The sequence below is a fragment of the Pteropus vampyrus genome, unplaced genomic scaffold (assembly GCF_000151845.1).
Source record: "Pteropus vampyrus isolate Shadow unplaced genomic scaffold, Pvam_2.0 Scaffold411, whole genome shotgun sequence".
Lineage (NCBI taxonomy): Eukaryota > Metazoa > Chordata > Mammalia > Chiroptera > Pteropodidae > Pteropus > Pteropus vampyrus.
The window spans coordinates 102,040-128,983 of record NW_011889192.1 but is presented as its reverse complement, the minus strand read 5'-3'; the positions used below and the strand labels follow the sequence as shown (position 1 = coordinate 128,983).

General features: G+C 46.3%; 1 protein-coding gene across 3 annotated transcripts; it reads right to left on the bottom strand.

Moving 5' to 3' along the window:
- Window positions 1-418: 418 nt before the first annotated feature.
- EIF4E2 (eukaryotic translation initiation factor 4E family member 2) lies at window positions 419-21,949 on the bottom strand. 3 transcript variants are annotated; one of them, XM_011380866.2, is made up of 7 exons: window positions 21,807-21,949; window positions 20,669-20,803; window positions 16,789-16,893; window positions 15,426-15,578; window positions 15,192-15,328; window positions 8,516-8,594; window positions 419-2,847 (listed from the first exon to the last, which is right to left on the bottom strand). In XM_011380866.2, exons 1-6 carry the CDS (start codon window positions 21,843-21,845, stop codon window positions 8,549-8,551), a joined length of 615 nt encoding a protein of 204 aa, XP_011379168.1. In that variant the 5' UTR covers window positions 21,846-21,949; the 3' UTR covers window positions 419-2,847; window positions 8,516-8,548. The 3 variants fall into 3 exon arrangements, with proteins under 3 accessions (XP_011379168.1, XP_011379169.1, XP_023379543.1); XM_011380867.2 differs by lacking the exon at window positions 8,516-8,594; XM_023523775.1 differs by lacking the exons at window positions 419-2,847; window positions 8,516-8,594 and adding an exon at window positions 13,691-13,715.
- Between the last annotated feature and the right edge of the window lie 4,995 nt (window positions 21,950-26,944).

Below are 26,944 nucleotides of genomic sequence, written 5' to 3'. Positions count from 1 at the left end.
GACCAGGTGGAGACCTCCCATCCATTTCGGACAAACACACACATACAGAAAAGGATTATTGCCAGCTTGTGGACTTTCACAATGTGATTTTTGTATTTCGAAAGCTTGAATTGTCCCTGAAAGAAAAAAAAATGGAGAAAATAGAGCATTCAATACACAGATCATCTATAGGCAACGCACACATATAGGGGGAGAACCCGGGGCCCTCATGACACACCCCGGCACTGTCCTTTCTTGCTAATCGAATGCCAACACAGCAACCTGCCTCCTAAGTCCCTTCTAACACTTTGACTCAACCGTTTACAAAAGCAAAGGATTAGAACCCACCCAAATGCACGTCAATAGGGGACTGGTAAATATTAACATGATGGAACATTCATCGTGGACCATAAGCTTCTCTCTGGGTGGAAAATTATTGCCACTGCTAATGTCACAGGGAAAACACACACACATACACACGTGAATAGAAGGATGAAACAGGAAGAGCACTAGAGAGGAGCCGGGGCCAGGTGCAGATGGAAACTCAGACTTCGCTCGGAGGGGTCATGGGAAAAGCCTGCGTGTGCAAAGTGGAAAGCGACCCCCCATCTCTCAGCAGCAATGTACGTCTGTTAGGTCAGCCCTGGTGCACCTTTTCCCTGTCTCTAGAACACGTGAGACCATAACCATCCCTGTGTCGTGTCTCAGTGTAGCAGAGGCCTGTGGAGTCAGAAGTGAAAAGACCTCTCAAGCCAGTTGGGAAAAAGGGTGGTTTGGATAAATCAACTTGTCAGTCTCCCATTTAAAGCTGCAGGCATGATATCAGGGGGTAAGATGCTGTCTACCAGAAGTGACCGGTTATAACCAGCACAGGGTCAGCAGTTCTGATGGAAAAAACAATGTTTAAACACTGCAATGACAAAGAGGAAGGGGAAGCATGAGCAACTCTAGAAAACACGAGGTTAAAAAACCTGAACCAATGAGACCCACCCCCCTCAAAGAAATAAAAAATAAAAAAGCCAAAACACGAATATGGCCAATAAACCTAAGCACTGGGCACGACTAAACCCTCACTCGTCAACACAGTATGCACATATGCATGCACACGCACACACGTACGGTCAGGCGGACGCCCAAAGGAGGGCGAATGCAAATGTCTGCTCTCTTTGGAATTTTCGTGGCAAATCTGAGTTTGGGCAAAAGTGAAGGCCTCGCTGGGGTCTAAATAGATCTCAGGAGGTAACCTTTGCTCCCCACGTCAGCCGATGTTGGCCTGAGCCCTTCACAACTGTCTGGGCTCTAGAATTCATTCTTCATATTTCTGGAGTTTAAATCACTGCTAGATCTTATCTGAGCTAACTTCATCTATAGTGGAAGCACCTCTCTTTTGGCCTCTGCACTGCCCTATTCTTTTAGGAAAAAGCATCCCAAGAGAGTGGTGATTAGAAGGTATTCAGGAGTTGGAAAGTAGGAGGAGAGTAATATAAATATGATAAGGAAATGCCTGCTACTCTCTGAGACCAGGTGGCTAAGGCCCGCTGGCCTGCAAGGATAGGTTTTAGGAGAGACCTTAATTTAAGGTACTTCGATCTCTGCTCACAAGAGCCAAGTATGACAGTGCTCCTTGGAGGTCGCTGTAGGACTGGTACTCAGTACTTATTTCAATCCTAGGTACTCTTCCATCTCTGACTTCACTCAGTCCTTGGGCGTGAGATCACCTAGCTGCTCTGACGTGTGCCTGGCCATTTCTGAGGCACGCCTGCAGTGGCCTGCAAGGGGTTTCTGTGGGACTTGTGGATCAGCACACGTGCCAACATATACACCAGGTGCTGAGGACGGAAAGCAGGTGTTTCCAACCACTGCAGACAGGCACAGCCACACAAAGAAAACCACCCATCATGGTGACTTTGTCTTCAGGATCACAGAATTTACCATACTAAGTGTTAATACCTGGCAACAAGCAGCTTTTGCTTCCCTTCCTCAGTGAAGGGCATGCAAGAACCCACAGGAACAAGCTGGACCCACGGGCCCTGCTCATCTGGGAAAATGCTTTCCGACGCTGCCCTAAGCTCCGAACCCTGCGCTCAGAACCTCTACTACAACCTCGCTCCCATCCAAACCGGATTCTGCTCCAGTTTAATTTACAACGCCATACCTTCTAAGCCGCCTCAGTGCAACCGGTGTGATCTGAGCTGCTCGCACTGGATTACAATGCTAAGTGCGGCAGTGCCTACGGACAGTCCCACAGGAGGGACGGCTGGAGGGCACGAGGCAAGAGACCACAAAGCTCAGTAACACGCTTTCAGAAAGTGGCGGGCTTGGGGGAAGAGGGTTGCGAAATAAACAAAATGCCCCAATAATTTAATGACAGAGCTAGGAGAGAGCATTTACAGCTATTCTGGGACTCTCCAACGAAAAGCTTTTCCTGGATGCACATTCATAATACTGATAACTCTCAGTTGACAGCTCTGGCTTGTACACGTGGTCACGACGCCCTCCATACAGCAGAGGAGAGCACGGCAGAAGGCCCGAGAGGCATCTGGATAGCACACAGCAAAATGAAAGGCTGAACTCCCCCCACCGAAACCCATTAAAAAAAAGTGTGTCTGTTACAAAGTCACGTTTGCCGTTTCTCCGCTTTATAAAGTCCGCGATGCTGGAGGGTGTCTAGCGGGATCCGTCCTCCAGGAAAGAGTGCAAAAGGGAGCACACGGCTCAGGGACGTCCCTTCAGTGAGCAGACGAGACGGAAGGACCAGGTGGAGACCTCCCATCCATTTCGGACAAACACACACATACAGAAAAGGATTATTGCCAGCTTGTGGACTTTCACAATGTGATTTTTGTATTTCGAAAGCTTGAATTGTCCCTGAAAGAAAAAAAAATGGAGAAAATAGAGCATTCAATACACAGATCATCTATAGGCAACGCACACATATAGGGGGAGAACCCGGGGCCCTCATGACACACCCCGGCACTGTCCTTTCTTGCTAATCGAATGCCAACACAGCAACCTGCCTCCTAAGTCCCTTCTAACACTTTGACTCAACCGTTTACAAAAGCAAAGGATTAGAACCCACCCAAATGCACGTCAATAGGGGACTGGTAAATATTAACATGATGGAACATTCATACAACGGGACGCTGTGCAGCTTTAAAAAACCAAGGACACTTCCTACTACTATGGAAAAGTCTCCAAGAGAAAGTGGTAAGTTAAGGTGCAGAGGGGTGTGTGCACATAGTACGCCACCTTTTGTGTAAGTGGGGGTGGGGGAAAGAGGGTCATAGTTCACACTCGCTTGTATACACATAAAGAAGCTCTGTAAGGCTCCGCAAGAAACCAACGCCGGCCACCTGGGGCGGGGGAAGGCGACAGAGGAAACGGGGCAGAAGGAATATGAGTGGAAGGGAAGCCTCTTCCTCTCTTCCTTAGACACACACACACTTAAAAAGAATTAAACCATATGAGTGCACTATGTATTCAAAAAATCAACCAACTAGCCAACTAAACAGCCCTCAGTTCGAAACTTACAGCTACTAAAAATAAAAAATAAAATAAATAAACTTACAGCTGCTCACGAAAAGATACTCCAAGTGGTGAAATCCAGGCACCTTTCACTTTAGAAACTTAGCTAGAATTCTTGAAAGAGAAGCACCTGTGTATGTGTGTGTGTGTGTGTGTGTGTGTGTGTGTGTGTGTGTGTGTGCGCGCGCGCGCGCGCGCGTAACAGATCATAAGATGTGTCCTCTTGATTGCCTTCTATCAGACGTAGACAGGTTTGGCCACCCACTAGCAACCATTCCTGTTCCCCCAATAGAAATCCAATGACATCCGAGCCGTTCACATCGCCAATCTGAATCCCAAAATCCAAGAGTCGCCAGGAGCCTTAAGCGTCACCTCATCTACTGTTCTGGCCCAGTGCTTAAGACTTAAATTTGTCTGAAATTTTGAAACAGAAATTCTCATTAACCTGAGTTTGGAGTCATTATTTCTCTTTAATTTGAATGGGGGCATTCCAGAAACTTTGGCTTTAATCAAACTATTTTAAATGATCTCAGTTGATGGACTCAGGGTAATGGGTCCGGATGAAAGAATATGCTCGCCCCAGCCGGACACCAGTTTCTTCCTACTGGCTGACAGATTCTCCTCCATGATGGCCGCGGGCGGACAGTAACCAACAGCCCTTGCTGCACAAAGAACCACTGTAGACAGTTACGCTGAGAGGGGACACTGGAGCTGGTGTAGGTGAACTCTGGCTGAGAAAGAACTGAAAAGCCCACCGGCATTTTTATAACTTATAGGACATGACCGTGTAGCTCATTAATCAATGGCCGCTGAACATTTCAATGATTTCCATCTGAGGAGCGGAAGACTGAACACAAAGAGAACTTAATGGGGTGAGCATCTTTTTATACCGGGCAGACCACACTGAGGTGCCCTGAGTAGCTAGCAAAGAATAAGGAACATATCTGATCACAAGACAGGAAAGCAGGCACAACTGATGCGTGTGTGTGCTACTTCTGAGTCCCCTTAGGGACGACGTGCTATAATACTGAGTCTACATGACAGAGGACACCTCTAATAACAAAGAAGTGGTTAGGAAGGAATGGTGTGCTTCCCTTTTGATGCCACCTCTGGCCCCATTGAGTAACTGGATCACAAAAGTCAATCAGCAGGAGAAAAAAACAGTCAATCAGCAGGGAGAAATAAGATGAGTGACTAGAAGGAGCGTGTGGGAAGGTAGAATCAGAGAATTTTCTGAACACGGCAGAATTATCTATCTTGAAGTAAGAGAAATGGCAGGCAAGGATCTGGACCCAGCCCTTTCAGCTCTTCGGTGATGTGAAGAAGAGAATTTTCTGGATAAGAAAACTCTGCTCATCACCATAAACAGGCCGTCATCTTTTAAAAGAATTCTTGTTCTGTGCTGGGGTTGGGCCAGAAACAGATTCTTTTTTTCTGTGGCAGGTAAACTGAAGAGTTCATTTTCCCACTTAGATATTTAGTATTTATTCCTATTATTTCTATTGTCATAGATTGCTTCATAGTCAGAAAACCTAAGAAGTCACAATCGTTCTAAATCCTATTTGTAAAATGGAAAAGGGGTAGAGAGTAAAGGAGCCAGGAAGATCAGTTGAGGTTTTCCAGAATTTGATAAACAGGAAAACAAAGAGCAAGAAGGGTAAGTGACGGGCTCCTGACAATGACAGGCTGGTGGCAGTTGGTGGCTTGGGTCCAGTCTTTCTAAAAAAGTGAGCCGAGAACAGCTAGGCACCAAATTTAGTCTAAGGCGTGTGTTCGCCTCACACCAGCTGGGAACTAATCCTCAGTTATGTCCCTCGCCCAGGCTGTGGTGCGGAGACGGGGAGACGGGGAAGGGAGAATGCAGACAAGTGGCACAGGCCACAGGTGACTTTAGGGGTTTTTTGTTGTTGTTGTTGTTTTTTTAAGATGGGCTTCTGTTCTTTTAAAAACGAACTAAAATTTAGAAAATCTTGTGAACTCCAGAGAGCTGGCCCCTCGAGCCCCTGGCAATGCTGGGATGGTGCATGGGCTCTGGGGGAGGTTTTCATTGTTTGTTTTGGTTTTTCAATGATGTGAGAAGTTCCACTGTATCTTAATTTATTCCAGAAGACTTTTATACTCCGGGGCACAGGAAACGGGGCCGAAAGACCCACGATGCTGGAGAGACCCTTTCTCTCTACCGGATGACCCTTTGTCCTGATGACAGGGCCTCAGAAACTGCAGAGCCCCATCCAAACAGCTTCACACTCCCAGGTAACTTGGGGAGAACCATTGCAAGTACTCTGAAACAGCTTTCTCTGCCTCAAAACGATCACCTTTTTGTACTTCGAAATGGACCGGTAAACTCTGGACAGAGTGACTTGAGGTAGAGCTTAGCTCCTGAGGGTGGACGACCAAGGGGCAGGCGATCAGTTCCTCAGAAGAGTGCCTCCCTGCTTCGCAGCCACCTGCCACTGTGCTGCTGTCCAGTACAGCACCACAGTGATTCTGGGTCCCCTAGGGAAAGCTGGGCGCGTCTACTTGAGTCTCTGCTCTCAAGGGGGCTCTGAGAGCGCACTCACTGGTCGGCCCGCAGGCTTAATTAAGCACACGGGGCTTCAGGGGTATATTCCCTGGCCATCAGCTGTCCCTGGCCAGCTCTGGCTTCCTCCTCTCTCCTTCCTATGTATTAATGAACACAACTGCAAACCTCCTGGGTGGAGTGAGGCAAATTTCAATCTCCCATCTCTCACAGAGCAACCACGCTAACTTCATTCCCCAACAATATAGACCGCTGCTCTGTGCATCAGGCCCAGGCCCAGGCCCAGGCCCAGGCCCAGAAGTAACCAGAATCCTCCCCCAGCAGCTAGCTGGGACCTCTGGCGAAGCCACAGTTGAAAGGGCAATACTTACTGGCAATGGAGGTCAAATGAAATAGTCCTAATATACTAGCAGCCATATATAACAGCATAAAATATCAGCTAAACTGAGAAAAGTACTTGTGGTTCGAGAAATATTTAAATAGCCGTTTTTACTTCTTCATAGACCATGATCTATATGGAAGAAAAGAGGACGAGAAGGCCGAAGTTAGGGGCCTCTGACACGGCAGCTCAAACAAACAGGGAGCTGGGTGCGCGCGTCTTTCGGGAACACCTCTTTCAAGGCTGAATCGATAGAGATGAACCATGAAGTCTTTTTCACATCCACTGAGATAATGAAGCGAGTTGATTTTTTTGTTTAGACGCTACTACACCTCTGAGACCTCCCAAATCTGTGCTTTGAGAAGCAGAACAGCTAAACCACGAAGTGCTCCCCTCATCTGCTGATAAGAAAGACATGGGGGAGGGGGAGTAGAGACAGGAAAAAGAACAAAGAGACTACAAAATGGAAATTATGCAAATATATGACTTTTCAAAGCAATTCACAGATATTTTTCCTGGGAGATTCGGTGACAGCTAAGGGGAGAGGGAATCATTTAAAATTTTCCATTCTGATTATTCCAATTTCATTTTAAAAGCCTTTTTCATGGACTCTAAGATGCTACTGATTTTTAAAGGTCTCATCATTTTATGTACTCTAAGAAGTAAATATTGTCATTTAAACAAAGACAAAAATCACACTCATTGTAAGCATCCCAATTTTAGGGATATTAAAAGCAAAAAAAGGACTCTGAGAAATAACTAAATATGGTAATGTTATTAAAACAATTCTATTATAGCACCAGGCTTCTGGAAATTTAACTTAATTGGCTTCACATATCTGCTATTTTCAGCCTGCAAATAAATGTATCCAATAGTACAGCTGATGCATGTTTTTCATCTCTCCTTGTGGATGTTAGCAGCTATCTTAGAATTCTGTTGACTACGTTTTACAGAAAAACCTTTTAAATTGCAATTTTTCAACTAGCATTATCTTCTGAAAATGAAATTATAATAAGGGAATTAAACTATTAAAAAAGAACTATGAGGGAGTATTTGAGATCTTGCTCCCCTGGCATGTGTTATCAATTTGGCTCAAACTCATAAAAATTCTGAAAATAAAAAAAAAATAAGTAAAAAATAAATAGAGGTGTGAGCTGCATCCTCTGGAATACGGGAACTCTGGGACCGTTTATCTCCTGCAGAGAGCACTCAGAGCCCCGGCCACCTGCTTCTGTCCCTCACAGCGTCATCTTGCTCCAGCCTGCCTGAGGAATGCTGGTTTCTTGAAAAAAGTCTCATTTCTATCCGGGGAAGGAGGAGTTCTCAAGCAGCCACTACAGGTGACACATCCTGTTCCAATCTCAGGAATTCCCTATCTCTTAGGAGTGGTGACGGTGACGGTGACGGTGTGTGGGGTAGTTGAGGTTCGAGAATATTCTCAGGCCAGGCACATGCAGGTAGTCGTTCATCCACCCCTCTCGTCCAGAGTGGACGTACCCAATTCCCTCTGCCCAAGAAGCAGACACGGGCTTGGCACTCCCTTAACTGAAATACAAATGTTCTTCGAGGGAACGCTTCAGGTGACCCAGCCTCCCGTACCCCAGGGCCTCGCCCTGCCATGAACATGCAACTGTCTGTCCACTTACAGTACAACCTGGAGCTACGTCTCCTATGGAGCCCCGACATCTACCCCCAGTTCTCTCTCTGCTGAGATCCCGAAGTTCTAGCACTGTGTCCTCACAACTGACAAACACCACCGGCAAACAAAGGACATACCTCTCACCTAACCCATGTTGGGGCCTGTGGAACTGCCCTGTTAGTCACAGGACACTGCCAGCTGGTTTAAATATGGCCACGTCTGGGCAAGAGAAAAAGGACTTGTGGCACATTTATAATCACAAAATGCTGGCATCGGAAGAGATCTGGTAATTGAGTGGTTTGGGACTCGGTGTTTTTCTGAGACTGTGATACCAGCCAGAGAGGTGGCAGCAGACCCGATGCCAGCAGAGGCAAAGTTGGGGGTAAGCTGGGTAGAGGGCAGCCCCTTGGGGAGACGGGCCCTATGGCTGAGAGGTATGTCGCAAGGTTACAGAGAAGAGACAAGGCCCTACCCTGAGTGGGAGAGACAGAGGGGGAGCGTCCGATCAGCGGCCGCTGCTGTTCACCAGGCCATGAAACTCCTCCCAGGCCCTGGCAAACCAGAGACAAAAAACACAACAGCACATTCAGATCAAAAGCTTTTTAAAAAGAGAGAACAGACACGTAACCCCCACTCCCCCTCAAGGCCGGGCGGAGCCACCCACACCCGAAGCACAGCGGTGGGGGTCCCACCTAGACCTTCCACTCAGGCTAGCAGCGCTGGCCAGCGCCTTTCGGGGACATCTGGCACTCCTCCTGGCTTGCTCCACTGGCGAAGCCAGGCCCTCGCTACTCCCCCGAGGCTTTGCGCAGTCTTTCTCTCCCCTCCATCAAGTCCACCAGGGAAGCCAATGAGCTCGGAGCTAAGCTCGGCCGCCACTGAGGACACCTCCAAGTCACTGGAGCAGGGCAGCAGTGCGACGTGGGGACAGGGGGTAGAAACTGTCTTCCTCCATCAGCCTCACCCTGAGGGTAGAGGCAGGTACTCAACGGCATCGTGGCGTCTACAGATGCAACGGGGAAACGAGGCTGCTTTCACAGGTCCAACTTCTGACCCTTCTAACCTCAGATCCTAAACCTGTGCCAGGTTCCATTGCTGAAAAGAGCCATGTAACTATCTTAAAATTTAAGCTGTGGAGGCCACGGCAGTTCAAAATTTGCAGGGAACAATGCTCATTTACAACTTTTATGCTGATTTGTTCAATTTAGAAATCGGGGTTAGGAAGGGCTAAGAACGGGAGTGAGGGGAAGTCTCGCAGGGCATTGCTCAACAAAGCACAGGCCGCTGACCGCTGGCTGAGGACGGGAGAACCCAGGTCCCTGCGTGCTCAGGAGCCCCGACCCACCTCGAGTGTTCTCAGAGAAACTGACCCTGCCTTTTGCCCTAGCCACTTTCCAGCCCCATTAGGGACAAAGTTCCCTAAGAGTTACATAAATAGTGGGTAAACTGTGCTGAATCTAAAATTCCTGTCAATTATTCCATCCTTGGTTTAAAAGGTGAAAATACTCAGGGTGGCAACATATTCTGTCACTCATTACAGGTTTAATATTATGGTCACTAAAATATACTTTATTACCACGCCTTCTATTTGTAGCTTTTCTTCTTCTTAACAGAGAGGGGTTAAATAGAGACAATGAATTCATTCTTCCAGGCAGTATTTATACCAGTTTCATTACTATGTCCCTCTCCTGAACAGGAGCATTTGTAAGTTAATGATCTACCTCTTAGAATAAGAGGTTGATTTGCAGGTAATAGTTTCTTCCGGGAGTATTACCAAAGCTACTAATAAATGATAACCGAAGTGAAGAAAATCGGAAGACCTCCAAACAAGTGTGTCAGTCTCTGTCAATTCACAGACTCGATTTCCACAGCAAGGCATCTGCTCCACAGTCCATTCCGAGATGGTCGTGTGATGACCTTTTTTGAGTCCATGAGTGACGTCGGGCCATTTCACTTTTCACTTCAAATTAAGGGCAAAGCAAAATCCGATGCTTGGTCAATGACCCAGGAAACCCCTCTCTCGTTTTAACACTGAGATTTAAATTTTATTTTAAGCAATTTAAATGTCAACAAGAATTACGTGGTTGTGTTGAAGCTCCATCTCATTTATCCTTTTGTTTCCAGAAAGGCTTAAATTAGTCCAGAGGTCAAGAACTTGCAGAAATATGGATTTAAGAGTTCCCCTCTAATCCATTCCAGTATTAAGCTGCCCTCCCATTTTCTTCAGAAGTATCTTTCTCATATGTTAAACCTCGACATGAAGAATCTGGGTAAAGAAATTTCCTCACATGGAGTCAGTGGAAATAAAATAACTGGCTATAGTCACTGGCACAACCATTCATTCTCGTAGCCCAATGCTTGGCTAAGAGCAAATCCACTGCCTAAAGCTGGGTGTGAATATTCTAGTTATTTTCCATCTGGCATCCCAGGCATATTAGGTAATATTAAAACTTACTTCTTTTAAAGGTAAAAGAAGAACCCAAGTTAAATGTTAAACATGTGATACGAATAAAGCTTCTTTAAAAAAAAAAAAAATTTACCTTGGATTGATATAGCCTATAATGCATTCTGAACAAATTCAAATGACAGGGTTAACAGAGTCCTTTAAAGACCACTCCTGTCTCAGTTCACTCACCAGAAAGCAAACTCTGAGAGCCGAGATCTCATTTCTATGTGACTCTGCTTGTCCCCATCCCCACCCAAAGTCTGGCTCACAGCCTTGCACTTGGCCGGCCCCCAATATCCATGGACTAGCTCGGCCTGCTAGTCTGAGCTTCCTCTACTTTGAACATAAGTAGGGGAGTACATATCACAAATGCAAAGCCAGGCCAGCGATTACACTGGTGTGACCGAATGCCACCAGGCTATGATTTGGCCATAATAAAAGGGATGGCTGGTCCTTGTCTACGAAGTTCAATGTTCAAGTACAATGAAATCCACACACGGTTGAGGAAATTCCCCACGATTTGACCCATTTCTCCTCTAGAATAAAGAAATAAAGAGAAGTCACCTACCCTCAACTTCCTCTGCAGAGGGGTCTGGTCAGGCTCCCCAACACTGTGTCCCACTGAGCGAAGCTGGCCCTGTCTTCCCCTCTTCCATTCCAGGCCAGGGGCACAAAGGGATTCAGTGGGACTATTCCAAAGAGGAATTTCCTCACAAAAGACATTGCTGTTTTACATGGCTCTGTGCCATTTTACCTTGGTGGTCCCGTGATTCTAGGCTGCAAGTCTGGCTGTTATAAGATTTCTTCTCAAAATGGAGAATATAGTGAGTCACTGGATGCCTACGCGGACCCAAACCTATAAAACCTCAACCGTTATTGGCCTTCTTAAAAGGAGCCATGCACCTGAACTAAAACTCGATTTAACAAGTTTCTCATTTCTCAATGGGACCTGTTCACCCCTGAGGGGCGATTGCTGGCAATGTGACAAGGGCAGGCAGCCACGGGCAGGCACCCCCTCTGTGGCGAAGCAGCTCACCAGGTGTCGTGTGCAGCGTCTGCCTCACAGCCCACCTCGGAGTGCGGCAGGGACAGGCCACAAGCAGTGCGCTGAGGGGGAGGCCGGAAAAACCAAACGGCTGAAAAAGGACATTGGAAACTGGACTGAAACACAGCAAGATGGAGGCACAGCTGACTGAGAAAGCGGAGCCACTCCTAAAAAAGGCCCTCTCACCATTTCCAGCAGCCCTAATCTCCAGAATACTCGGGCATATTCTCCAGAATACTTCCTTCCTTCATGTCCCTTGAATTCTCAAGTCCCGGCAGCTGCTGTTCTCTGGCTCGAATAAGGCCATACCTGTGCAACAGCCACAAGGAACAGAACAAAGCAGAACAGTGCTGGCTTCTGTTCGTTATGTGACAAGGATCAGAGGGGTCTCACGGTCGGTCTGGTGCTTTCTGACCAACTCTTACTCAGGAATGTGACGTCAAGCTCATCTCCTGGACCACTTATATATTATATATTAGCTGAAATTAAGGTCGATACATGTAACATAATGGTGGAAGGCAAGAGGAAAAACGCCACAGAAGGTAATTCTTTGCCAAACGCTGAAAACAGAGTAGGCATTTCCGCAGAGCACACATCTCCATTTTCTAAGTACTTCGACCCATTTTGATATGCAATAAACAAAAGAAGTGATGACACAAATACCTGCAGAATGTCGAGCCCAGGGTGCTAGTCCCAGTGTGTGTTCTGTGGGATCCCTGGCCACGGGGAGACTGGTGGTCAGTCAGGATGGTACAAGCATAGGGTGGCGCTTCCAAAATGGATCGGCCACTTTGGAAAGCTCCTCATTAGGCCCACAGCCACCTTCACAGAGGCTATCAGGCAACCTGACCTAGTAGTCTGTAAAAATGATTTCTGGTTTTGGTGGCAGCTCCCAAGGAAATCTAAAGTAACATGAGGCTTGCTGAAATTCTACATGCAGGTTAGGGGCCTGCAGGCCAAGCTGCAGCTCATATAAGCCAAGCCACAAAGCACATGAGGGGCGGGTGTGTGCTACGGTCGGCTACCCTAAGGAGCAAACTCACAGAGGAGGAAGATGCCTCCCCACCCCGGATCCTGATGCGCAATAACCCTGGGAGAAGGGGAGGGCTAGAACCGTGAGATCTTGCAAGCAGAGACGGCTTAAAGAGGAAGATGATCTGGCTCTACAGGGAAAGCAGAAGGGAGAAGGCTGGCAAAGATCTCGTGGCCTGGGCAGCTTCGGCAGTGAGAAAACCCCGTTAGCACAAAGCGAGGAAGCCAGAGACGTCCAGCCGCACACAGGTGGAAGCAGGGCTTTATCTCCAAGCAAGAGAGGTCTCTGAAGTAAAGGCGAACGAAGTCAGCAAAGCAAAGGCCAAGGACCCCCCTTTCCAACCTTAACGGTTTCCAAGCTGAATTCTACATCAGAAATCGCTGTTCTTTTATCAGCGTGACTAGATGGGAACTAAAACTCAAGTACCAGGAAATGGGGCCTCATTTTGAGAGTTAGATGTCACCTCATTATGTCAGACCTCAACAGAAGTGCAACGAAACACCACGTGACACTGTACAATAGGCTTATGGAAATGAGGCTGCATTCCCCCGATGGCCCTCCGTGGAGAAGTCTGTGCCGTTCCTTAATATGGTGACAGTCAGTCTGAAGGGCCACTTCTTTGATGCACCATAAAGAGCAAGAGCATGAGACAAGCTAGTTTAGCACCATTTATTAAGTGATCTCAGCTGCTATTGCAGCTGCTGCGTGTCAGCCTGTTCTTAAAACATCAAATGCTCTTCGATTCCTCTTGTCCAGGACAGAAGGATCTTCCAGGTGGCACGCCAACAGAACAAGAGGCTCCGATGATGCCAGCTTCATTGATGGTGCCATCCAGAGAGGGAGAGGGTCATGGCACATTCAACCGCGGCTTCCAGAGGTTTTGAAAAAGGAGCCTTTGAGGGCCCAGCCTGCCTGGCGTTCTAGTGGAAGTGCAAAACGTTGGCACGTTGGGGGAGGAAAGAGAGGGAGACGCGAGGGCAAGTAGCATCTGGGTGTCGAGGAGGGCGATCTGGTGCCCTGCAGCCGCAGGGCGGGAGTGCTAGGCAGACCTCTACATAAAGCAGCGAGCAGCAGACCAAGGCAAAAAGCCCGCGGGCTCTCCCACGCTCCGGAAGGACTTGTACACATGTCTAGAAAGTCAGGAAGAACTGCCTCAGGGTATTAGGGGGAGAGCAGTGGAGAGGGGAGAGTTTTAAAAACCGCTTTCCCTTTCCTATCCAGGTGAAAAGCTTGCCCTTGGGGGGATGGGGGGGGTTCAGGAACCTTGAACATAAGAGTCCTACAAAAAGTATGTGTGGAGCTCTCCAACCTGCACTGAGTCTGGCTGGAGGGCAGAAACTACTTCTGCCCCCAGAACAAAGAATAGGAAATATCTGCCTGGAGAAAAACAACGCTAATGCAGGGCTGCTAAGCCAAACAGACAGGGCTCTGGCTAGCTGATAACTCTTGGTGGCCACGATGAGTCACACCAAGCCATTTAATTACGGACCCGACTCCTATGGCAGTGTTCCCAGTGAGAAACTAGCCCTGAGCTAGTTCAAGCCCACTCCACCCACAACGTCATCTGTGAATGCATGGAACAGACTCCCAACGGCCGCTCTGCTGAACACCATCGCCGGGCCCACTACTAGTTTTTAATAAGAATAACATGATGATGATATTATTAATGATGATGATGATACAGCAATTATAACGCTTGGCCCTGTCAGAGCAGTCTCCATCTGAGGGTCTTCACTTACAAAGATTCGATCAGCCTGCCAACAACTCTGATAAGTATTATTGTCCCCCATTTTACAGCTGGGGAAACTAAAGCAGAGTGGCAGGGACTTGCCAAAGGCACACAGGGATGCTGGAGTCAGAAGTAAACCTAAAAGTTCCGACTCCTGGTTGGCTAGCTCGCCCGCCAGCTTGGAGAATATCTAACAGCCACTCCCCACGATGTCTTCATGGTAACCTGGATTTGTTTATGACATTCGATCACTGAAAGAGCAACCTTAACCAGTGATTCTCACGTGTGGATATCCAGCTCCATTTCCCTGAGCCCTAGGTAGAGCGCAAAGCTTATCTCCCCTTCGGCATTCATGATTCTCTTAGATTCTACTCTCACGAACGCATTATTCTGCCTTCTCTGGGGTTTCAGCTCTACACACACAAAGAGATGGAGTCATCATTCCTGATCAGAAGTCAGTTTCCCCGGACAAAGAAACAGACTGAGGCTAACAGGTTAAAAAGACATGCAAAAGTGGGGGAGGGGCGGACAGGGAGGAGGACTTTCCTGTTCCGTAAAATTATCTTAAAAAAAAGCGAGAAAAAGAAAAGCACTTTGTCTTTCATTTCAAGATAGTCGTTAGCCAACGAAAGACAAGACAGCTTGTGTAAACGAAGCGAGCCCAGGCACTGCAACCGGGATTCTGCGGGGGGCGCTCTCCGCCACAGCGCAGGCGTGCAGGGAGCCTTGCCAGCCGAGAGCTGCTACCAGTGGTCAGAGGCACTGGAGGGAAAGGCTGATCTGTCCCTTCTCCATAAGTCAGTCTCCTGTACGACCGTATTCCTCTGAACCCAACTAAGGACCTACTCCTGCCAAGTTTAGGGAGATGCTCCCCCAGACCCCCCCCAACACGTACTTGATGCTGTCGGTGTGGGTTTTGTATTCCATAATGGTGTTGGGAGGTAGGTTAAGCACTCGCCGAAGCGTATCCCGGATTCGGGCTGTGGTGGCTTGGTCGCTGGCAGTCTTATTCCATATGGAAATAATGTCCTCCTACAGGAGGGACAGAAGGAGTCATCACAGCCAACCGGAGGCAGTGAGGAGAGCAAAGGCAATGCGTGACCCCCGACCTGCCCCCAGGGAGGCTTACCTGAAACCGGACGGAGACCACAGCCCCACAGATCTCTTCCCCAACCATGAACTGCTCCCCCAACATGGCCAGGATGAGATTCTCCCAGCAACGGGAGGCCAAGCCCTTTCGTAGCCGAATAATCCACTTGCCACCATTTTTATTTGCATCATCCTGTGAAAAGACACAAAGCATTAAAATATGGTTTCACAGCTTATCTTTTGCATAAAGTCAGTAAAAAGCCAAAGATCCCTTGAACACTAAGAGGTCTTGTCACGTTCCTATCACTCAACTTCACAGGAAAAATGGTGGTAGGACCAGGGAGAGAAGAAATGGGGAAAAAAAGAAAAACGAGGTGGGAATCCTCATAGAAGACATTACAAAAAGAGACTAAACGGACCCCTTAAAAAGAATCCCCCTTTTCCGAAGCTACTTTGAGGATCAAAATGAAATGATGTCAGATTTCAGACACAGATTATTCCTCACTTTATTTGCCAAGAGTTTACCAAGTGTCACCATGTCTCAAATACACAGACATGAAGCCACGGTCTCTACCCAGACCCAGTCCAGCTGAGGAGAGAGATGATTACCTACGGCGGGACAGCGGGACGGGTGCTGCTGTCACAGGGATGTGCACAGCGAGTTAAGGAACGAGACAGAAACACTCAAGAAGAAACACTTAAGCCGAGTCTTGAGAGACACGGGAGGCGGCCAGGCAGAGCAGGCAAAGGGCTCTGCGGCACCGGGAGGAACGTGTGTGCAAACTCTGAGTGTGAGACGACGGGCAGATGCAAAGGAAGGCTGAGCTGCGGTGAAGGGAACATTTAGAGGTGATGGCAGACGAGGCCTGAAAGGCAAATCAGGTGCAAGATCATGTGAAAAATAAAGAGCTACATAAGAATGAAAAAAAAATGGGTGGTGGGGGGATGCGATCACATTTGTCTTCTAGAAAAAATGCCTTGGCATTGGACTTGATTATGGATTACAGCAGAGCAGAGACCATGGCGCTCAGCTCTGGGTCCCCAGTTATTGCCTATTAGCTCATCTATTATCCACTTTAATCGTAAGTATATCATGATCATATATTGCCCACACACAACCAGTTCTATAGGGATAAGGGTAATTTTTAAAAAAAATCCTTTAGTGTTGTTATACCACCATTCTAGAGATAAAACGATCTTTCAAAACCCCCCAGCACCAACGATCCAGACAAACAATGGCATCTGTGTCTTTTCTCAGAGGTACCAGTTCTAAGGATGTACCAAACAGTGGTGCAGTTTTGAGAGGAGATTTTAAAATACTTTAAACCTTAGCGGGGGCGGGGGGGGGGCGGGCAGGGCGGGGAACATGTTCAGAAAAGTAGTCTGAGGCCCTCAGTCTTTACCTCCCACATAGGTTTAATTCCTTCTTTGAAGAGATGGAAGTCACTGTGGCCTGTCAGGTCCCCGGGACGTACCATGTGGCTGTAAAACCTCCAGAACTGTTCCACCTGCGAAGAGAAGGCCCCAGAGTACAAAAGATGTGTCTTTTCTTTGAATGAATACAATATATATCTAAGAGAAGGGCATAAACATGGAAGACACTGTTACAGGCTACACTTTTGGAGGATACAGTTTCACCTGGAGGACCATATGGGAAGGCATGTTAGACAAAAGAATATGGCAGACTTGGATAAAAGAAAAACATAATGTTGCTGGCATAAGAACAAACTCTTTAGGTGAGAAATGCCAGCCTCGGCCAGGAGCCTCAGGCTGGTGGAGCTGCATGCTCCATCACGTGCTGTGAAGACCGTTTTACACAATAGAAGCCCCTTAGTCCTGAGGTAGATTAAGTGCCACGTAGCCTCAGCCTGGACCAGATCACCTCCTGATCAAAGACTGTTCACTGGCAAATACAGTACTAGCTACAGTGAAATACATTCTAGTTCTGTTTAGTTACTGAGCACAAGTGACAGAATCACCCACATGTACTACTCTATACTATGGTGCCTTACCTAAGGCCAAGACGGTCCAAAACCAAGGAGGAGTCAGCCTCCCTCTCATACTTGGGGTTTACATCCCTCTTCTTAGCTAGAACATTTGTTTCTCCTTGCTCCTACTGGACATACTTCTCCATCAAATGTGCACTTATTTATACTCATGATGCTACCGCTGTTTCTTTCACTAGTGCCTTGATGGGAGAAATTACTTCCTAATCCTCTGTGATTCACAGAGGACATCTACAAAGTACTGGCCAGTAAAGAGGCACGCTTTAGGAGGCAAGAGAAAATGTGGAACAGTCTGAAGAGAACATCTGGTATCTGCCCACATTGTTGAGGAGGCTCTAAACAAACACACAGCAAGATACCATGTTGGGTAGCTGGAAATGGGTACTGGGTAGACAGAGATTCAGGTCATATTTCTAGATCTGGAAAGCAACTGAGGAGAAACAGACCTTACACTGTGTGAAACGGCTGTCTCTTCAGTTCCTGAACAGGACACAGGCGATGTTTCATGTTACAGAGAAGTGAGGCAAGAATGTCATTCCTAGGACTTCGATGCAGTCTTTCATCTTAGCAATTGCTATGCCTAACTGCCTACAGTGATTTGGGTTAACAAGTGGTCATCTGTACACGATGAGCAAAATCTTTTCCACCTTAACACAGTGGAAAGAAATAAAGTACATGCACTAGAAACTGTGGCTCACTGTGAGTGAGGAACTAAAGGCGGTAGTGGGGGAGAGACACAGGCCATCCCCAATTCCCCAGTCAAGCACTGACATCATGGTTTGGTCTCCTCCAGGCTTACAGCCAGATTATACAATCTTATAGCCATAATCTTACACCTAAACCATGAGAAATGAAGTAAGCAGTTCAAGAAATATTAAATTTGAAAGATTTTGTGTTCAGACTCAGAATATGAGGTGCAGAAAAGACCTCAGAAATCATCAACTACCTTATTCCTTTTACAGTTGAGAAAATGGTTTCAGAACTTGCTCCAGCCCATGGTCAAGCACCAGAATAGGTGACCCAAGTCCAATGCTCTTTCCGAGTCAAAACATTGCCTTCTTAGTCACCCGAATTTCCAGAACTTCTACATGTTGTTAAATACTAGGATAAAGGACCAATGGGAAATACTGCTTGGGTTTAATAAAAGGTTTCACAATACGATTATTTCTCTGTGAGGAACTTAATACTGTGAGGCATTTCTTAATGCCTTGAATTACCTGACAGGGGACTTTAGATACGGTCAAACATCCAACAAGTAATGAACAAGCATTAACCCAAGATGGTGCTAATGATAAACTCTATTCAACTCAGCCTACATGCCAAAAGAAAACAAAACAAAAACCCTCCTTTAACAAGCTGGGCAATTCATATATGTTTTCCTTAAGAGGGTAAGAAAAATGCTAGAAATATTTGTAATCACCATAAAATAGCCGGACAGAATCCCGAGTGAAAACTTACTCCCCGGTTCAGTGTCTTCTCTGACCCCGAGTGCTCAACCAGCTGTTCACAATCTCACAACGTAACGGCTGTAACGTCTAACATTCCCACAGAGCAGGTAACGAACTTTCTGTGATCGATTTGGGAATGTTAGGAATACAGCTGACTACTGAACACCGTTTGATCCGCGAGGGTCCACTTTTACGTGCTATTTTTTCAAATGACCCAGGCATTTCCAACCTCAGTTGTCCCATGGCTGGGACTTGGCAGACGCAGGGGGTCGACTGCAGTCACACACGACTGTGGACCACGTGGAGGTCCGCGCCCCCAACCCCAGCACTGTTCAAGGGTCAACTTGTACATGGATATTTTCAAAAGTTTAATTCTCTGGCAAGAATTTCTTTCCCTTAACACCTGTTCAATTTTTTAAACTTCAGCCTTAAACCCACCTCGTCCCAAAGAGGCTTTCCGCAAGTTGAAATGGCCTCCTTCTGTCCTGGGAACTCTGAGTGCTCTCTGGCCATACCTCCCAGAGCTCTTCTGTCTCTGTAACTAGAAATCCCTGGCCATGTCTTATTTTCCTAAAAGCAAGGTCTTAATTCATTTTAGAACCCTACAAGTTCCTTAAATTCATTCAACAAACATTTCTTGAACCAAATGTGCACCAGTGCACAAGCTATTTTTACTATTTCAGAAAGCCTAAATTTATCAGGGAACATATAAACCCAGCCTAGTCATCGGATGACTATGTTATATGTACAGTATATCTGATTAATAATAATCAGATAAATAAATATAGCTTGTCTAGTAAGCAAATATTTTTAAAATTGGAGCCTCTTGTCATGCCTTCTGATACACAGGAAGAGTGAAAGAATATAGGTTTTGGAAGGTGGCTTTTACAGCCTGCCTGACCTGAGTTTCAATACTGGTTCCTCTACTTAGTCAAGTAAATTACAACTGACTCGAAACTGTGGATTAGATACTTAACCCAAGTCTCGCTGTTCTCATTTGTAAAATACGGACAACATCAATGACCTCACAGGGCTATTGGAACAATCGAAGGAAATTACACAAAGTGCCTATCACTGTGTCCTTCCTCTTTACTACTTTGTTGTTAACGTTTACTGTCTATTATAGTTTCTAGTGTTTGCATTTTCAACAGGACAGATAGCTCAATAATTAAAAGAACAAATCCTGCATTTTGATTCTGCCCAGAGATGGAATGTACAATACATAGTAAATGCATAATAATCTTTGTTGAATAAGACTGGTTTTGGTTTTAGTTGCAGATAGCTAGCTTCTCAGGGAACATAAACCTAGCCACCTGCACGGGAGAAGAGACAGATCCTGGGCTCTCTGTACTGAGAGCACCCACAAAAACAAATATTAGAGGTTTCATTTTCTTTCTGAAAACAGGAAAAAGATGTTACTTTATACATAATCACTAACACATCCAAAACCTTGATGGGAGGTCCTTAAATACAAAAGAAACTTTTGACCTTTACTCAACTTTACCATCAAGCCTCATGAGAATAGACACTATGTGCTACAAAATTTTGTACTCGCTCCCTGACACTTTGCGCATAGTTAAGGACTCAATAAATATCTACTTAAACAAACCTGTATTTTTGTATTTACCCCTTCTGATAACTCCAGTCGTTACCTATGGATGTCTAATGAGAAACCTAAGCATGAACAAATCTGACCTCAGAGGCTCAGATCAGTTGACTAAGAAAACAAGAATCCTAAATAGTTTACCAGGAGGGTAAATAAACAATGATATAAATACAGGCATGAATTTACTACCAAGGCTCACTACATTACACCACTATGTACTCACAGAGGCAAAGGTGCCAATCTGTTTAATATTCTGCTCGTAGCTCTGTGAGCTGGTGGGACGGCCGGGGGTTCTCCTGGAGTACCAGAAAGTGTAGTTGTACTGAAGGGGATGCTCTGCTGGTCCAGGGACAACAGCCTGTGAATTAAAGAAAGTGGTTTAATCCTGGGCTTTTTTCACATGCTCTGAGACTGAGAAAAGAGTTTACAGCGTCACCCCTTATGACCTCCACAATTCGGAGAGGATGCATCCTCAACTACCTGCAACGGTGCCCCAGATTTTGCTTACACAGGAAGTTTCTTTAGTGGTTAACTGATTCCAAGTTCCTATAACATTTTATCAGTGTTCTTATGGCTTTTGTAACTTTCTACTTCATAATGTAGCTATTCATGTTTGTATCTTATCTCAACATATTCCTGGAGCCCAGCACTGTTAGTCACCTGGGGCAAGCTGTTTAACCTGTTTGTGCCTCAGACGCTTATCGGCAAAATGGGGAAAATAATAATCGCCCCGTAGAGTTGCCAAAAGGACCACAAAATAGATGTAAAGAGCTTAGCACAGTACCTGGCATACAGTAAGTGCTCAATAAATGTCCATTACTATTATCAACACCATTAAATATAAGCTCCTTGATCCTTAGTTTCACCTTTGTGTTCTCTCATCACCTGCAATGCTTGCCTTTAGAGGGTACTCAATATTGCAGAATGAAGTAATTAATGTTTGCTTTGATTTTTCAAGAAATTGATCTATGTTTCATTGTCTAAATTTTCTCTTTTCCAAGTCACTTTCAGCTTAGACTATTACTAATTGAAGAGTCTAAAATTTCAAGGGATGTGCAGGATTTGAAATACTCAGCAGCAGCTTATGAAGCAAATAACAGCCTTGTTAAACTCCAGGATTAACCTCCCCTACCTCAGGCTAGGAGAATCCTGGCAAGCAAGGCAGTATCTCAAAGTCCTGGGGCAAGGGAAAAGTTCTGAGTCCCGAAATGAACTGAATCAACAACTTTTCTTGAGAATGAAATCAGATATTACAAAACTGTGCAAACAAGTTAACCTGGTATCGTCCAGATAAACAGATTCCATGAAATAATCGCGTCTCAGGTCCAAAGGCAACGACATTTGTGCAGCACAAAACTCACCTTCCTCTTGCTGATGCTCTGACTCTTGTCTCGTTCCATTTTTTCCTTCTCACCATCTTTCTGTGTGCTGTTTTCTTCATTCTGGTCATGGTCCCCACTGTCATCATCTTTCAATCTAAATAAAAAGGCAAAACAATGTTATCCCTGACTGCGCTGATTCTAACCTAACGGAGCTACCAGGTCAAATGAACTACCATGTTACCAATCCAAAGTCGCTCAAAAGACTAGCAATAAAACGAGAGAAGGACAAGGGGACACAGAAAACCAATTAGGAGGATCGAACAAACATGGAATGCCCATCAGCTAACATGTGAGTTCCAGAAAGCACCATCTTTCAGTTTCCTAACAGGCTGTGCAAAGAAACAAGAGGTAAACAGTTTAAGGGATTGTTTTCTTTGCCAAAAATAAAGAGTCAACAATGATGAGAGTTTCTGGATTAAATAAGTGCTTCGGCATTTCAAATGAAGTTTAAAACTTACCTACCTTTCTTGCCACTTCTAACCATCTCTCCTACCCTTCCCCACTGTTGCAGCTTTAGTTCAGGCCGTCCTCTTGTCATCTCTCTCATTACAAGAGTCTTAAACGGTTTCCCTAACACAATCTCCATCCTCTACCCACCCTCCACATAGCCACCAGCATGATCTTTCTCAATGCAAATCTGATCACTGAAATTCCATGCTTAAAATTCTCAATGTCCCTTGCCCTTTGATGCCCACCCTGCAGGAAAAGTGCAATGAATGAAGTATGAGATACTCTAGAATCTGACTCCTGTCTAGAGCAACGTCTTTCCCATCCTCCAAAGCAACTGAAATTCCCACATCTGTACTATCTGCAAACACTAACCCCCCAGCCTAAGGTACCACTCCTCCCACATCTGTTTTTCCTACTAGATGGAGGGATCCCCTAGAACAGTGTCCTATCGATCTTTGCTCTCCAGCACCTAGGACAAGAAGATGCTGCCCTAACATGCAGCCCAAGATGTTGAATCAATGTTAAATGAAAAGAAGAAATGACTGAAGGAAGGAAGGAATGTCTTCTCGCCTTACAAGTACAGTGATCTGCACTTCAGGTACTACTTTAGGAGCAGTGAAACTACCCCAAGACTTTCAGGTACACCTAAAGGTCACTGAACTGAGACAGATAAACAGAAGGTGAGTTCACAAAGATAAGAATGCTGTTTAGTCTAGAGCTAGACCATTAACTTATCAACATCTTCTCAGAAATCACCTTTCTCGCCCTAATGACTATCTAGTCAAATGGAATTGGGCGATTCTCAAGAAAGGTACTAGAAAAGCTCAAATTCAACTCAGATATTACCCTATACAGATACAGAAACCTGTTACATTTTACATCTTTTTGTCCACAAATCTCCAGTGCCTAGCATATAAAAAACACTCAATAGATATTAGAATGCGTGAGCTAGCCATGTGCTGGGGTGCCTGCTCTGCCCATCTCACAGTCTTAGCTGTAGGACTGTGCCATGAATGCCCAGCCCCGACCCTGACCACGAAGGGCTCCTGACCAAAGACAGTCCAGCCCAGCCAATAATCAATGCCTCATGGCCTTGCTCAAAGTTATGAGCAGATTCCTGCCTCAGCTTTTCATCCAGAAGATGAAAAGATCACAGAGTCGGAGCTGGGGCAGTCACAGAGGGCCCATACTAGAAAAGCCACAAGGAATACAGACAATGAGCACAAGCAGAGAAAGGCAGTAGGGGGAAAGGGAATGGAGTAGAAGAGAAAATGGAGAGAGTGGTTCTGTTTGTGGTGCTACCATTTCATTGGCTTGGCTTGACCTCCCTGGACTTCTGGGAGACCCTTATCTCTATACTTACTTCATACACTTTATGAAACTTGCATTGGTTTTTTTTTCCCTAAAAGGAGCCTGTCTAGCACACAAGTCCCACCACATTTACCAAACACCTACTGCCTGTATCAGACACCAGAGTGACTGTCCCCAAGGGCCTGACAGAGGAAATAAGGTGCACACACTTGGGCCTCAGCACAGTACAAAGGCCCCTGCTCCGCCTGCATGTGACCATAGCACCTCCTGCCTGGTCCCATCAAACTCCTTTTACTGCAGTAACCAACCTCCTTGCAGTTCCCTGACCTCACCCCTTTGTATGCTCATTATGTGGTCTCTTCTCCCAGGACCCTCTTCCTCTACTTAACTTGTCCTTCAGGTCTCAGATTGAGGGCCACTTTCTCTTTTCCTAACTTCCCCCTAGGCTGAGCCAGGCCCCCATCTCCCGGACCTCTCCCTATGTTTGTCCTTGTCCAGTTATGCTGTTGTGGTCAGTTTTTTGTGTCCTGATCAAGAACATCTCGTGGGTTTTCTACTGCTTAGCCGCAAAACAGCTCCTAGCTCTCTTCTTTAGGGCACACCCCAGGGACTCAAACCGTTTCCCTCTCTTATCAGCTCCCAATCTCCCATTATATCCCTTCCCTTTAAGTCTTTGTTGAAGAGGGACACGGTCACCCAGCATCTCTCATTTTGCTACCCCACGCAAAGCATATAAAGTTCCTTTCTTTTTAGTGGTTTTGCTGCTCATCACTACTAGAATACAGAAAAATAATAATTATGTCAGATGAAACACTACGGTGATGGTGATCCCTGAACCACACTTCTCCCTTCTAAGATAGTAATTGAAAACCCCAAGGGACCTTAGTCTCCTCCTGTTAACTCTTGAGGGTGGAGCTAACCAATTTCCCTACCCCCTGAGCCTACACTTAAGTTATTTACATACTATCTTCCAGAGGCTACTCTTCCTAGCTTGAAGCTGGATTTGAGCCAAGATACAATCCAGACTGAAAAATCAGTGCTCTCTAGACTGAGGCAGGTAATTAGCATCTCTGAGGCTGTCCAGACTGAGTGGCACCTAATTAGCTCACCAAGCATCTGCCCAGGTATGTTCTCATACTCTCTGACTACATGGATTCCTTGCGGTAAGAACTTGATCTAATTCATCTTTACATGTCTAACATCAGACAGTGGCAGAAAACAAACATGTTTAGTGAATGGATTTCTAAATCAAAGCAATATAAGGCAGAATAGGACGGGTCCCAAATAAGTGGTTCAGACAGTAGTTAAGAATGGGCCAAAAGCTAACGAAGACCGAGGAGGGACAAAATCGAGCTAGGCATCTAGACCAGGAAACCGAGCTTATCACAGCTGGGACTGCAGCAGTGAAAGCTTCTGGAGTTTTGCATATGAATAGGATCAACGGCAGTGGTAGCTAACGACTTGATAGGTGTAGGGGGTGCGGAGCAATTACGGTCTCAGGTTACATTAGTAGAAGTGGAGCCCAGATCGTAAAGGACAGAGCTCTTTTTTAATCTGAGCCCAGCAGATAAGACTACAGTGCTCAACTCCAGGCACTGGGCTTTTAGGGTTCTGGTAAACTGCAACACGTCCTTAGGAGCCACGTGGTGAAGAATGCAAAAGCCAAGTGTGTAACAATGGTCTAAAAATTCTGCAGATTTTTTTTGCATGATAAACAAAAACGATAAAACTAAAATTAGGGGCAGGAGTGCTGTCTTCAATTGTTCATTTCAAATGAAAGAAAGCTAGGGTTTTTTTTCCTGCATAGCTGGACGACAGATGTCAAAAAATTTCTGGCTCAGTATAAGGAAGAGTTAATAACTAGAACTAATTAAAAATGACCCAGATTAATTTTTGTCAAGAGGTGCTTGAACCAAGGTTAAACAACAAATCTGAGTTTGAATCTCACCATATGGCCCTTCCTGTTGTTGTGGGCAAGTTATTTCACCTCAGAAAGTCTCATTTTCCTTATCTGTTAAAGGTGGTAACAAGATTCCCTTTGCAGGGTTTGTAAGAAGTAGAAATAACACGGGAAAAGTACCTGGCAAGATACTTCTTAAATTAGCTTACTGCAGACCTCCGGATGATTTGGGTAGGACTGGGCCAGATTAAGTGTCTTCTTAAGATAAAATTTTGATTTGTCCAGTGCAGTGGAGGAAGGGGTACAGAACCGGCAGAAAACTAGACAGAGGCAGGGCTTGGATCTGGAGCTAGGTGTTGCAGGCTTCACGTTAGGGAAGAGGGGGTTAGTACAGGGTTGGGCTCTGCCAGACTACTAGGAGAGCCCTCTCGGCAACCAGGAAACATTCCTGAGGAGCTGCCTGGCGTGCTGGAATCCAGGACCTCTAAACATGTACACCAGCACTCTGCTGTACTGGGAAAAAAAACAATTCCCCGTCAGCAGCAGGGGGTCACAACCTAAACCAATAGTAACTCCACTTCACATTTATACCTCGCTATTTAGTAATTCACAAAGTACTTTTACGCAAGGCTGAATGTGATTTGACCCCTATCACATCCCTCGGCAGCGGCAGCGGCGGGGCGCTAACCACTAATGTGGCTTGGGTAACAATGGCTCAGAGCCTGGGTTATCTCTTCTGCTGTCAAACAGCTGGTAATTGGTGGGTATGGGACTGGACATCTAGATCTTCGAGAGAGAAGACAGATTTACTGGACTAGTAGGAGAGAGCTAAGAACCTAATCTACCTCGATACGATCGCTGGAGGGAAATGTGCAAAACTACTCTGTATTTCCTTTCTGCGTCTCCGACTTGTCTGATGCTGGAGCCGGGAATCAGACGGGGGACACACAGAAGTGCAGAATGGGACAACGACAAGGATATTCTCCGGGCAAGACACCGAGCAGCTCTCGAAGGGTGTGTTGAAAGGGAAAAGGAGGGGGGGAGGAGAGAGGAAGTAGGAAGGAGTCTCAGGAAGACGATGAGAATACGGTGACCGAGCTGCCACTGTGCTGAGCCCAAGAGCCACATTACCTCACTGCATCCTCACAACTATACGACACGGGCTCTATCACCGTCCCCACTTTGCCGGTGAGAAAACTGAGACTCAGACAGGAGAGATGAGCGGCCCAAGGCGGAACGGGCGTGTGAGGGAAGCTGGATGCAGCAATTCCGAGGTGGCCGGGCTGCGGAAACACCCAAACCGCCGCGGTCTCCGCCCCTCACATCGCAGGCGACCCGCACCCGCCGGGGCGGGGCGTCCGAAAGCCTCCTTCCGGCCGGCACAACCACCCGGCTCCCGTCCCCCGCGCTTCGCCCTCGCTCCGGGCGGCCCTGGGGTCCTCGGGACCCCCAGCCC

Excerpts from the sequence above, each read along its gene's own strand:
- EIF4E2 (XM_011380866.2), bottom strand. The coding sequence starts at position 21,845 with ATGGAACGAGACAAGAGTCAGAGCATCAGCAAGAGGAAG. Across the intron at positions 15,579-16,788 it reads GAATTAAACCTATGTGGGAG|GATGATGCAAATAAAAATGG; the intron begins GTAAAGACTGAG and ends GTCTTTTCACAG. Across the intron at positions 8,595-15,191 it reads ACCCACACCGACAGCATCAA|GGCCTGGGAGGAGTTTCATG; the intron begins GTACGTGTTGGG and ends CTGGTTTGCCAG.